Consider the following 13,697-nt stretch of genomic DNA (forward strand, 5'->3'; position numbering starts at 1 on the left):
ATCATTTCACCTTTAACTTGGTTAACTTTTCACAGTAGCATATATTTTGACCAGGGGTGCCCAAACATTTGCATGCCACTGTATTACTACATTCTAAAAACACTAAATATCAATACCAATACCAAAGTAAAAGTCTATCTAGACTGTCATGAGAACTTATGTCATAAGTCATAAGAACTTGACAAAGTTTAACCTGGTAATGCAAAATGCCTATTTCAATAAATTACCTATTCACCTCTCCACATTTCCTACAAGTGCTGTTGAAAGAATCAAATTGGATACTTTACTTTACTTTAATCAACTGAGCTGTAACTGAGGCAATGAAGAGTTTGATGCTTCGCAAGCACTGCATGTGTTAACATAAACATCTTTATGTACCAGCTGAGTAGTAATCACATGTATTCACCTCATTCATGTTTATGCTATTTGTGGCCTGTCAGCTATTCAGCATATAACTGAAATTATTTTTTCTAATGTTTAATGCTTAAAATTGTTTTTGATCTCCCGCATAATTCTGTCCTGGATGGAATAATGAATTATCTAAAATATTTCACAGAGACCAAGGCATGCTATTGGAAAGATTAAGCCAAAATGTGCTCTTTAAAGTTCCTGCTGTTTCTTTATATTTAAGGACAATTACTCTTTCAAACATTGTGCATGCATGTTCATGTATTTATGTCTTCTGTCTTCTTGTCACCATTAAAGTGTGAATTTATCAAGGTCTGATACAGATGATGGAGACACTTGTGCAGGTATGGCAAACTGATTTTTTAGTGATTGAAATATCTGCAGTGGTATGGTGAACTGATTGTTTGATGATTGAGACATCTGTAGAGCTATGCTGAACTGATTGTTTTGACCAGTGGTGTAGGATTCATTTCCCCCAATCCCCTGCAAAACTATGCCTATAGTTTTGACAGATAGTAACCAAAACAGCCTATGAAAAAGCATTAAGACCTTTCATTTTTGCTTGTTGTTCAGGACTGAAGCTAATTTGAATAGGTGCCTATGTGCGATGAATTTTTGTTTGGTGAGGTTTTATTTCACCTATTGTACACACAATCATTTAAAGTTTAAGAATGATTTTGCTAGAATAAAAGGAAGTTTGTGCTGATCAAACTTTTTTACTTTTAACTTCTGCATAATAAACTTATAGTATTGATGGTCTGCAAAAGAAGAAACAGACAACTGTTCTGTAATTGTTATAATTAAATGCATTTTTAAAATACCATCATCTCTATGTGTTTACAGGAAGGAACTGGCCAGGGCAAAGTAGAGACAGACCCTTAGCGATGGCTGAGAATCTCTCCTGCCAGCAGAATACCGAAACTAGATAGGTTAGTCTTCACAGCCTTGCAACAATACCTCTAGCGAGCGTAGACTCAGTCAACATTGTTACCCTTAAACATTGTCGGGGAGCACAGCCAGCGGTCTGACCCCAATTCTATTCAAGACTGATGCCAACCTCAGAACTTATGGTCAACTTAACATACAAATTGAAATGCTACAGTAAGGGTAAAAGGAAAAGACCATGAAATCTCTGTGTGCTACATTTAAGATACTAACCCAAATCAACAAGCAGGACATTTACCAAAAAAAATAAGATAAAAAGATACAGTTCAGTACTTAGTACTTTGAAAATTGTTTTAAAAATGTAAATAAATGAGACATTCTACTAGCACTGTAGATACAGCATGTAGGCCTGATTCAGCAAGTGAATTGCTAAGAGTGCATTAGCGTGGTATTGACTGAAATCGAAATTCGCTGGGTATTGTTGTTAGCTTCAGATGACTGACAAAGTGACAAAGAACAGTAGCACAGATGACTGGCTTTGATAGAGAACATATGCTTACAATTCATAATTAGTATTGTTCTGCCAAACAGTCCCTAGTTCGGAAGAAGGCAGAGAAAGTTAACACCAATTAAGTGAATTCAAAGACAGAAGTCCTACATAATCACATCTCAAGTAGTTCATCTCAAATCAACAGGAGCCTGCATACCACTACTGTCCTCTGCTGGATGAAAGTGGCTGTTACTGGATTATGACTTGCATAATTGTTAATTTACCTTTACAAACCTTCACATTTGAATAACTGACAATTCACATTGTAACAGTAAAAAATATCATTGGTAATACTATTATAATATTAAATGTGGATTGTTCTTTGCTGTGGATATTATAGCTCTATGTAATAAAACAATAACAACCGCTCCAAGTCTGCACATCTTAATGCCATTCATTCATTTTGACAACCACACGCTAATTAATTGTCACTGACCCTTATTATTTGTGTTAAAAGCACTCTGCTAATAGTTAGGGCCAATGAGTTAATCATCAAATAATTTTCTATGTTAGACCAACTATTTCACTTTATTCATTGGAGACAAGACTGTCCTAAATTTACACACAAAAATCAATGTGATGCTTCTGAAAATAAACATTTAAATATGAGCAAACAAAACATTGAGCTCTATGAATATTAATGAAGCCACCAAAATTAAAGCTTCAAAATACAACACAATTAGTATGGCTTTATGAACCAACAGCAGTAAATGTACAAAGGAAAAAAAATATTTTTGTGTTCTTTAAAAGGTTTGAGCCAATCATTGTTATTCACTGGTGATTTCAAGAAGGACACACGGTAATTAGGCAGAAGCATTAATCTGCTGTCATAGAACCTCGTTCAGTTCTCTACCCCTCTTCCTGCAGGCTTAATGAGTGGGCCTCTTGGTTACCTTGGAAACGCTTCATGTTTGGCCTTCTCTTCCTTCCTAAGATGAAACAGGAGGTTATATCACGGAGAAACTCACTAAGTATATATCATACCTAGTGTGACATAAGAACAGAGATATGCACTATCACTGTGTGAAATTTACGACTAAAGAATTGAGATCACATCCAACAATTTTACTCTTTCTATGTAACAGGTCTTTGAAGACTTATTCTGTCTCTGCAGCACTGTCGGGTGTGTGACAGAGGTACACAGATACCCTCACACTGCTTGTGCAACTCAGGCTTGGCAGAGTTTAGAGCATCATGCAGAGGAGAGCAAAACAGACCACTTAGTGCACAGGCAGGGTAAGAGCCGTCCCACATTACCACACAGGATGTATAAGAACTGTCCCACATTACCACATGAATATATCGACAGAGCTATGACAAAGACCATACTCTTCTGTCTTTTGACCTACTAAGGTGAAATGAGTGTGGGGAAGGGTCATCCCAGCACCTCCATTAGGGGGTGTTCATTTTCCTGACATGGCCAATGGACTCTCAAGGTCACCAATCATCTCCAAAAATAACCTAGTTCTACACCTCATCATCTTAAGATAAGCTTTAGTGTTGGAACTATATGAACTGCATTAGGAATCCTAGATCATAGTTACGTGAATCTCTAGCAGCTCCAATGTATATATCCCATGTCTGTGTTTGTATGTGATAAGGACAACTGAACCTGTGAGACCTGAGCCACTTGGGTCTAGTCTTAGGTAGCCATCTGCTAATGAGCTGAATCCACTCAGGCCGCCCATGGCAGCATATGGCACAGCCATTCCCACCGGGAGCCCCCGCGCTTCCCGCTCTTCCCGCGTTTCTACTAGGGTCACATGAGCATAGCCCGGCTGTCCACACCCACAAGTATATGGGCTTTGAAAGCCAGTGCATGTATTACCTGTAAAACAAACATGAAGGAACAAAGCCCAAACATTGTTCCATAGACATTTATACTGTTTGGAGGGAGGTCTATTTTATCAATGTATAATCAATGCTATTGTCAATGCCTGCTAGAATTGTGATTGAATACTCATTTGTTTAACACCTAAATAGATATCTTTAACTATTGTTTTTGAGCTCTGATTTCTAGTGTAAATGATGGATGACGGGAGTTGCTGATGAGCAGGTCTATGGCATGTATGTGTACTCAGACTCACATTTCTTACACAGGTGGTCTGCAGCTTCATTGTGCTCTGATGGCAAGTGTTTGCAGCGGCAGCGCACGCACTGAGGTGTGTGATGTACATACTCGTAGGTCACACACTGACACCCCTGCACTCGACATGGCAAAGAAATGGGCCTCTCTTTAGGAAGCTCCTTAAAGTCGGTCCGATGCTGTTTGTATCTGTTAGATAAATGGCTTGCTGTGAATATGTATGTGTGTGTGTGTGTGTGGTGTGTGTGTGTGTGTTGTATAATTCTGTAATTCATGCGTACCTGTGCGAACAAAAGCAAGGTGTTTCCGGGCCGATATGTTTGCAATCTATTCTCCCTGGCACACCAAAACTCACATAGAGTCGGTTAAGCAGTCTGCTTGGCACCACACTCTGTTTGTACTCCTCATACTGAGCCTGTGTAAACAATCTGCCACCGTCGTCCTCCCCTACAATCCTTACAAAGTGCAGAACATGCTGTGGAATATGATGACTGACGTTTTAGTGACCTAAAATATTTCATCTTATTTTGAGATATAGCTGTCCATATCACCACTGTCTGCAGAGGGGAAAGGTTGACTTGTTAGGTAGCAAGCTAGCTCGTTAGGCATGTAACTAACGTGGCTAGCTAGCTGGCTAACCTACATGCATGAGAAAGAACTTTAATGATTTTAAGTCCTCGATGTTCTCCTTCCTCGATGACGGTTGAATTTGACTAGGTACACAGAAGAAAATCATTCTGTTCGGTTAATATTAGTATTACCCTGGTTGTTTATATATAATTTATTGGCTACTGCACTTTGTATTCATCTGGAAATAATGCTTGGTTAACTAAGCTAGCTAACCTAGCTAACAATCTTCCGACTGTGTATAACTGATTAGCTAGCTACATTTGCAACTATTTTAGCTAATATCGGACCTGCTGATATGTTTCCCGCATATTCATAAGTTCTTAGTAACAGACTTCTAGCTAACGTTAGCTACCTTTTGTATTCCAAATAGGCATTCACCGCCTCCGCTGCAGTCTTGCCAATATGTATCCTTTCCATTTTGAGGCTATCGCTTGTGTCAGCTAGCGTTACCTAGCTAAATCAGCAGAGTTTTAGAGTGAATCATGGCGTTGCTATGAAACGGACTTAAAGCGCACTTACCAAGTCGCCGTGGACTGATAAATGCTGAAAACTTTAAAATGTCTCACAGTGCAAAAAAAATTCAACGGACGTTACTACGATGTCTCACCTTTACCTAAAAGATGAAAAATAAATAATTAACCCTCTTCAGATTCTGTAATGGTGCATTTGTCCACCCCCTCACTAATTCAAATAAATATTAGAACAAAAATATTTTCAGACTTCTTCGTGGCTTTCTCATGATTGTATTCACATCCTTCTCTTGTCTCAATTGCTACAAACATTTCTGTGTTTTACAATTAACTGATTCATAATATATTCAAATAATATAGCTAGCGTATTAACCTATATATTAAACAGTATTCTATTGTTAGGCATAATATACATGAAAACGGATATTGTATCGCTGTTAAAATACGTTGCGTTTGTGATCAGTGTAAAAACAGGTATTATTTACGTTATCCGCGGCCTATGTAGGTTTTTCTTCTTCCTTATGTCAGGTGGACAGCACTTTATCACTTACCACTTATACTGAATATGTCTTCAAGTAGTCACATAGTATCATATCCAAGTTTGAACATAGATGTGTATGCTAATTTCCTTTTTTTTTGTTGTTGTTGCGTGGACCCAGTTTGTCACTAAACGGAAACCTATAACTGCTCAATTAAAGTTAGCCTACAGAAAATGGGATTTGGAAATCGGTGTGCAATATTGTTTTACCTATTCAAAACTAAATGCTGTTACACTGCTATTTAGTATTAAAAAGTTTGCAACTTCTAAACACGAATAGCCTCTTAGCAATATTCGAAATTGAAACGTCATTTTAAACCAGTGGGCATGATTCTGAACCAAGCTATGAGCTGGCTCAGGGACATTCCCAAACGTTCTCTAAAAGTAACATAAAATGAGCCTAAACTTATTTGGGGCACTTTATTGGGAAGTTGCCAAACGTCTCACCAGGACTGCAGTAAGGATTGATGCCGCCGTCAGTAACGACCTAGGAACGTCCTACAGAGAACATTATAAAAATACCCAAATATGGGCGTCGGGGAAGGGGACGTCCATCGTTCTCTGGGTGTCCACTGTAGATAGTAGAGGACTGCTATGTGTTCATGGACGGTAAACGAAGACGAATCCAAAGTGTGAAATTGCGTCTAGTGTTGTTGCGTTCACTTAATTAACCTCTAGAAGTGATGTTTCTATAATCTTGACTAATGCATAAACCATAAACCTTGATCCGGATACATCTCTACAATTCTCCGGACACTGTATAACCACACTTCATAGTACTAATGATGTATTCATTATTTAATTCGACTTTCTACTGGATACTATAATTTTGACCCATACTTTTATTTTGAATGTCGCTTTCTGTTGTGGATAGGACACAATAGTAGCGTATAATTGCTTAAAACCTTACTATCATTTACCTGCTTATTTTCACTCAGCTTCACGTGAAAAGGGCGGAATTGGAAGCCTAATGTGCTGATGTAACAAAATTTCCATCAGGAATCAATAAACAAAAATATATCAATAATAAATGAATAATAATAATAATAATAGGCACAGTATCAACACATAATAGCTTAGTAGCATTTTATTTATGCACACCAGATAATCAAGGTTGTACGAAGGCTGTAGGAAACAAGAGCAAAGCACATAAGAATAGAGAGAAGTAAAATACACAAAATAAGGAAGCTGCGCAAAATTACAATAAATAAATAAAGTCCCCAAAGTAATTAAGTGATGAGTCATCACAAGCACATGCCTTAGACTCCAAGTTTTGTTTAATAAAAAGGTGTTCCACCAGACATATATTTAAAGACAAATTTAACGTTCCACCAGCTGTTTTATTAGATAAATTGAGTTATAAAGTCACCCGTGCTGTCAGAGCCCAAGATTAAAGTGCATAGCATCAGACTGGATTACGAAACACTTTTGTAATAATGTGCGTAAATACAAATTGAGGGATCACCTAGGCTCAATTTAAAATAATTCGAAAGACAATTATCCCATGGCTAAGGCAGTGATAATTACATACCAAAAACTCGGACCAAAACAGTGAAATCGACTCCGAAGCGGACGCCCATAATCTCCAATAAAGATCGCTCTATTCTTCATACAAGAAGCAGATAACCTATAATGTTCAGCCATACGAACACATGAAGATCCCCAAATTTATGTGTGAGGGAAAACCAGGGCTTACTATACTGAGCCACAGTGCATATCGGCAACTTGGCATTAGTTTACAAACTTTTTAGGCATTTGTGCCATGCTTTAAAGTGTCCGGGCGGAAACAAAGAAACATCATATTTCTATCCGGTGTTGAATGTTTTCTTTAGTCTTGCATTCTTTAATGCAAATAGAATCTTAAACTATAACATGTATAAAAATGTAAAATTTAATTAGGAAATGTTTTTGTTTTTAAGGTATCCCTCTTTAAATACATCTCCAGAAGTGAGTCAATTATCTTAATGCAAAGTTAACAGTTTAAAAATATTGAAGCTGAAGCACGAATAAAGCAAGAATAATGCGACATCTTTATTTTGGACTAATCACTGATGTTTTTATCACTGTTTTTAATGCGCACATCAGTGCAATAACCGTCTCTTTAAATTGAAGTAGGTATATATGCTAACAAATATATACATTTGTGAACATTTAATCAAGGTTCATTTTAACTCCAAACCTCGCAATCTAAGGACACTTATTTGTAGTTGATGCACTATAAATTATGAACATGTAAATATAGTTTAGTTTGAAAATTGCACCACGTTGAATGACCGGTTGTCGCTCATGAAGCATTTTGGCACATTTCGTGTTGAATGCAGCTCTGTTGTTCAGTGATCGCGCAGAACACAAGAGAGGAAACTATAACCATAGAAGTGAGACGAGCGAAACGTTGCGGTTGTTTTGGTAATTACTTACCTGTATCAAAGGACTCTTCGCGGCTAAATACTTTGGGGTTTTTTTTTGTGTGCATGGTTAATATTGATGCCTATTGACTTTAGCATGAAATCGTTCGTCTCTTTTTAACATGTGAAAATAAAGACATGTGGACAGGCACCCTTTGACGTTAGACATGACAGCAGCAGTAATCAGCAGAAAGCAACATTGTTACCAAAATGCAATTAAGGTAAATGTACTCCTTTGCACTTTTTCGAAACGTCAAACCGGAACACACTGACTTTTTTATGTCACACTGTCAACGATATTAGCTTGTGATAACACTAGACACTACTCTACTAAAGTTAGCTAGCTAGCGATAGCTTGCTAAGCTAGCTTGGTGGTTAGCAACCGCTTTCCAACGAACTCAGTAGACATAAATAGCCAATTATCCGGGTTGCATTTCCACATTAACAGTTGCTCTTGGACGGTTTTTCAGTAGAACACCAGGCAACTAAAAGGTATGTCATCTAATTTTATTGACTGCATTAACTAACTAGTTATGTGATATAGCGAAAGGGTGATTTTACAACGCTACCTTAATGGAAAATTTCGCTAGATCTCGTCTTCGACCAAGGTGATGATTAAAGCGATCATATTCAAACGACTTAAGTTAAAGGATAAAGATAAGTAGTTCGTTGAGCATTTGAGCGCATATGTTGTAAATCTGAACAACAAGAATCAAAACCAGGCCCATATCCGACATCCAAAACATGGTTAAACAGTTCTCTAGTTAGGCCTGAATTATTTTTTCGTATTTAGTGTTACAGCAGCGTTTACACGTGTACGTGTCACGGTTGGGTTGGAAGTGGTCTGCCACACAAAATTATCCAGCCAGTAGCCGTTCTGTGGTCAGAAACCGATCAATAAAGTGAATGGCTACCATGAACTTTGTATGGGCTAAAGACCAATCTACACCTACAAGATGTTTTTTAATAAATACATATTTCCAGGGAGAGAGAGAGATGAGCAATCTGGGAATTGCCTACAGTAAATCTTATAGTAAATCAACTTCACCCAAGCCTGTAAAGGTAGGCTAATTTTAGTTTAACCCTAAGGTCAAGGTTCCTGATGAATCTCTCTATATATTCAGAAATGGCCTATTAGCCACTCTCAGCCGATTTCTTTGGTTACATGATGACAAGTATAATAATTTATTCATCCTGGATCCTTAGATTAAATTACATTAATTCTACTACAAATACATGTTTTGCTGTTGGGATTGTGCCATAAACCTGCATAACTCTGTTTCTACCTAATGTTTAACTTAACCTGTGCACAAAGGTTTCATAGAAATTCATGTGTGATGTGGCTCTTGTTTTTTGGTAGAACTGAAACAAGGTCACTGTGGGGTTGTGCTGAATACTCCTGTATAATTAATGGAACTCAGAACCAGCCTCAGTCTGTTTTTTTGCTGAGGATCCAGACAGGAAGTTTGACCTCAAGTTTAAGATACATTTGATGCAAATTAGAATTGTTCAGCTGTGCAAGATAGAGTTTTAATAGAGTTAGTAGTGCTCAGATGTGTGAGCTTTGTGGTGTTAGTTTGTGTAATGGCCAGCAATGTTTTTGTGCAAATTAAAAACTTAATTGTATTGTCATATCGTCTAATGGGCCTCGTGTCTTATTTATGTAAAGGGCATAATTTTATGCATTTATTTGACTACTAATGCCAAGTATTGTGTGTTTTTATGTATGTCCATGTTGTAGGCTATTTGCTGAATGGAGCAAGCTGAGAAAGGGATCCCAGGACTTATCAGCTGTCCAGAAAGCAGGAGCCGTCTGGACTGCTGCATCTCTAATACCTCCTCAGTATATTCACCAGTAGTGGCCACATTTTCAGATCTCTTGGATATCTTAATCATCCTTATTACCAGCCCACTGTGCCTTATCCAAAAGCCTCACTCCCCTGTTTGTTAATGCTAAGCCTTCTCCTTCCCCACCTCCAAAGGTTTTATTACAGGTAGCACCTCTCTCTGCACCAAACATCTCCAAGCTCCAACTCACTGCAAGATAGTTCTTTTACCTACTTCACTATCAGGTGTATCCAGCCTCCCCCTCTCTTTGCCCTGCTCTGCACCCCCAGTTCATTGCCCCGCCCCCAGCTATTGCCCCAACCCCCAGCCCATTGCCCAGACACCAGTGGTGCATGCGTGGGGATGCTGGGCTGTGTGCTGCGCCGAAGCATGTCCCAGCGGCTCAGCGTTTTGCTGCTGCTGTTCGGCCTGGCCTGGTGCGTCCTTCTACTGCACTATACTGTTACGCAACCACGACGGCAGAGCAGCACAGAGCTGCGCCAGCAGATCCTCGAGCTCAGCCGCCGTTATGTCAAAGCCCTCAGTGAGGAGAACCATGACCCAGCTCAGGGCCCCTCCATGGCCGGATATGGTAATGATAGGCAGCATTGCCTCATTTGAATTAATCAAAGAAGCAGAAATGCTGAAGTGCAAGACCTTTGAGAAGCATTCCTGGGAGTCCTAGGATTTCAGGGCTTGTTAACATAATTCATATATATTAGGCCAAATTGTGACGTCTGTTATGGTATTGTGGTGCAGTTCCATTAAAAGATAAGTTAGTCAGTACTTTGAAACTCTAACAGAACTTCCAGGCACCTGGTCACTATATACAGCAGGAAGAGACAGGTGTCATTTCAAAATTTTGGTGAAACTTTAATTTATGTGTAAAATATTTTGGCTAGGAAATAGCTACGTTTTTGGCTCCAGCAATTCATGGTAGAGACATGATCCCAGAACCTGCAAGTATGCTTGTAATTAATATACAGAGGACAGTTTTAAGAAATGTTAATCAGGCAACCTATCTTAACATTTTTAATTAAATCAAATAGATTTGTTTGCAGACTTATGTAAGTGTCTATAAAATGATTTAATTTCTCTATTGTTTTTCTCCCTTGCCCTTCAGCTGACCTAAGAAGAACAATTGCAGTGCTACTGGATGATATTCTAAATCGTTTAGGGAAGTTGGAGGGCAGGGTAGACATGGCAATGAATGCCTCGGCACACAACAGCTCTCACCCTGCAGGGGGCGCTGCCCTGGCTGCAGCAGCCATTGTGCACAGGCCCACCAAACAGCACAAACCTGGGAAACGTCTGGACGCTCGCAGCAAGCAGCCTGGGAGTTAATGGTTACAAGGACACTCATGGTGGGACCATGTTACTCTGTTGCTGCAGTACTGTTGCTGAGACTGATATATATTTAGAACAGAGCAGCTTTTTATTATTATTTCCTTTGCCTTTAAGTACATAGGTTCTTTGTGAGATGATGGAATATTGTTACATAAATTAAAACCTAAGAGGAGCAGACCTGCTTCTTAGGAATGGTCCTTATGGAACTTTCTAATGGGAGTGCTATTTCAAATTGAGGCTTTCATAATGGATCATCACCTTCATCTCCAGCAATACTTAGGTTCTCTCGTCAGCCTGCTAATTGAATGGGGAACTTATGGGGGCATAAGTTCAAGTTCAAGTTTGGTTTATTTGAACTTATAACATACAAATATGGCTCTAATCTATTTTTAATGATGCATTGGCTATACAATTGCTTGTGCATTAGCTGATCATCAGGGTGAGAACGTAAGCAAATCCAAAGAACGTGCTCACCAAAGGAAAGCTTAATTTAGATGTTTCTCATTGCTGATATACATTTAATGCCATATTCTTAGTAGGATGATGTTCACTTTTATAAGAGACTTTTGTAAGCTACATCTAGATGTGTTCGGTGAAAGGAGAGTGTGGCAGATGTGAATATGTATTAAGTTATTTATCATTAGGGCTTCCTATAAAGCTCCAGTCAGAAGTGGCTGACACTGAGCCAGCGTTGCCCTGACAGTATATCTGAGTTCACATGATAACACGAGAAAATGATTATAAACATGTATACATTAGACCTTAAATTGTAGACCTTAAATCCAATTTTCACTCCTGGATATGTAATCACTGCTAGTTAACTGAGCAACTGATATGGCTAACTGGTTCCTGGTAAAAATGGTGGCAGAAGATCTGTAGCTAGTACTTGCACCTTGAAGGCAGTGATTGTAATACTCGTTCTGTGTCATCAATTAACTAACAGTGATGACTAAATCCAATCCAAAGTCAAAAACCTCAGTTGAGGGTACGCCCTGTTTTTGTACACTGTTGTAGGCATGTTTTCACATTATTATTATTTTATTTCCTCTGTCATTGCAATGTCAAACTGGCAGTGGTCCTCTACTGCTTGGAGTGAGTCCTTCTAGGGGCTCGAGGGTTCCCATGCACACTCCTCACACCATGTGACTGTCCATGTATTAAAACACATGCCAGTATCAGAATGAACCAGAATCGTGTTCCAGTCTTATTTACAACTTTTGTTTCCTTAATAACTGGATAATTGCATGCATGTTGATTGGCAGAGAGTTTGCTAACTTGCTTTTAAATTCAGTTAGGCAAAGAAAGGGAAGCTAAAGTGAGATATTACTTTCCTCTCAAAAAGAGGCCGTGTATTTAATTTGTAGTGATAAGCTGCCTCTCTCTCTCTCTCTCTCTCTCTCTCTCTCTCTCTCTCTCTCTCTCTCTCTCTCAATCTATCTATCTATCATAGATAGATAGATAGATAGATAGATAGATAGATAGATAGATAGATAGATAGATAGATAGATAGAGTTTTAATTTTACATAGATTGGTTTCTACCTAGGTGTTTAAACCAGAAATGCTGAAATACAATTTATTACTCATTCCACAGTCTTTAAACCAAAAAATGAATATTCAGTAAAAATAATATAATGATTAATATTAATAATTTACATTTGAATGGAAAGCACTGTAACAACAAAGATTCCCAGTGAAATTATAAGCAACATTATAACTTTGTGAACCAATTAATTTCTAGAAAGCAGTTCACTGCTTTAATGGAGTGAACTTTTAAATGTTGATGGCAAAATACATATTTAACTGGCTATAAAATGATCTGCAATTAACATCCTTTAAAACTGATTAAAAATTTAGCTTCTCATGACTCATTAATTCCACTTTAATCACAAGTCTGTTATTATTTGTCATAGTGACACATTTTTAAATGTTTACTTTTTATAGAACTGGACATTTTAAAAACTCAGCTTTCACTGAGTGATAATTTATTTCTGTACATCTACTCTACAGTGGCATATGTGGTTAACAGATAACAATCAATTATAAACTTTAATCCACCAGTTTTGGCACTACTACTGTAATTCTCAATCAGATGACTGACAGTAGTGCAGTCCTGTGCCTGTGTGTGTTATTGTGTTATCATTTATTAATGTTTTTACTGAGTCACCTGGTGTTAGCCAAAGAGCAGGTGTAAGCTCTGTTTTTAATACACCGTTGATGCAGTTGCACATACTGTCTTTGTAGATACTTATTAATACAGTATTAAAATGCATTTATACTGTATGTACATACAAAAAAATAACACCTTCCCTTAAAAAAAAGTTACCATCACAGAACTAGCTTCTGTAAACACTAAACTGAACTGCTATAGAGTAGGCATATCTAATAAAGTGATCCCTCACAGCTGGTTTCCAGGACATAGATTAAAACTAAATTACCTAATAGTAATGCAAATAGTGAATTAAAAATTATTTTAGATTTATGTTTAATTTTGGTCTGCGATACTCTTCCTCAGCATTTCCAGTGGAAAAAAGATCTGCACAAAACCTACGT

At 38.0% G+C, this 13,697-nt stretch overlaps 2 protein-coding genes across 5 annotated transcripts; one reads left to right on the forward strand and one right to left on the reverse strand.

Moving 5' to 3' along the window:
• Positions 1-1,155: 1,155 nt before the first annotated feature.
• Positions 1,156-5,059, reverse strand: fam221a (family with sequence similarity 221 member A). 3 transcript variants are annotated; one of them, XM_027030093.3, is made up of 5 exons: positions 4,912-5,059; positions 4,211-4,384; positions 3,931-4,118; positions 3,465-3,671; positions 1,172-2,772 (listed from the first exon to the last, which is right to left on the reverse strand). In XM_027030093.3, exons 1-5 carry the CDS (start codon positions 4,974-4,976, stop codon positions 2,693-2,695), a joined length of 714 nt encoding a protein of 237 aa, XP_026885894.1. In that variant the 5' UTR covers positions 4,977-5,059; the 3' UTR covers positions 1,172-2,692. The 3 variants fall into 3 exon arrangements, with proteins under 3 accessions (XP_081554352.1, XP_026885894.1, XP_026885893.1); XM_027030092.3 differs by having other exon boundaries at positions 3,456-3,671; XM_081698226.1 differs by having other exon boundaries at positions 1,156-3,671.
• A 2,800-nt stretch (positions 5,060-7,859) lies between these two features.
• Positions 7,860-12,331, forward strand: ccdc126 (coiled-coil domain containing 126). 2 transcript variants are annotated; one of them, XM_027030116.3, is made up of 4 exons: positions 7,860-7,973; positions 8,109-8,193; positions 9,714-10,391; positions 10,923-12,331. In XM_027030116.3, exons 3-4 carry the CDS (start codon positions 10,163-10,165, stop codon positions 11,141-11,143), a joined length of 450 nt encoding a protein of 149 aa, XP_026885917.1. In that variant the 5' UTR covers positions 7,860-7,973; positions 8,109-8,193; positions 9,714-10,162; the 3' UTR covers positions 11,144-12,331. The 2 variants fall into 2 exon arrangements, with proteins under 2 accessions (XP_026885917.1, XP_026885918.1); XM_027030117.3 differs by adding an exon at positions 8,443-8,464 and having other exon boundaries at positions 7,894-8,193.
• Positions 12,332-13,697: the final 1,366 nt, after the last annotated feature.

Source organism: Electrophorus electricus, chromosome 2, assembly GCF_041902795.1.
Source record: "Electrophorus electricus isolate QZ-2024a chromosome 2, ASM4190279v1, whole genome shotgun sequence".
NCBI lineage: Eukaryota > Metazoa > Chordata > Actinopteri > Gymnotiformes > Gymnotidae > Electrophorus > Electrophorus electricus.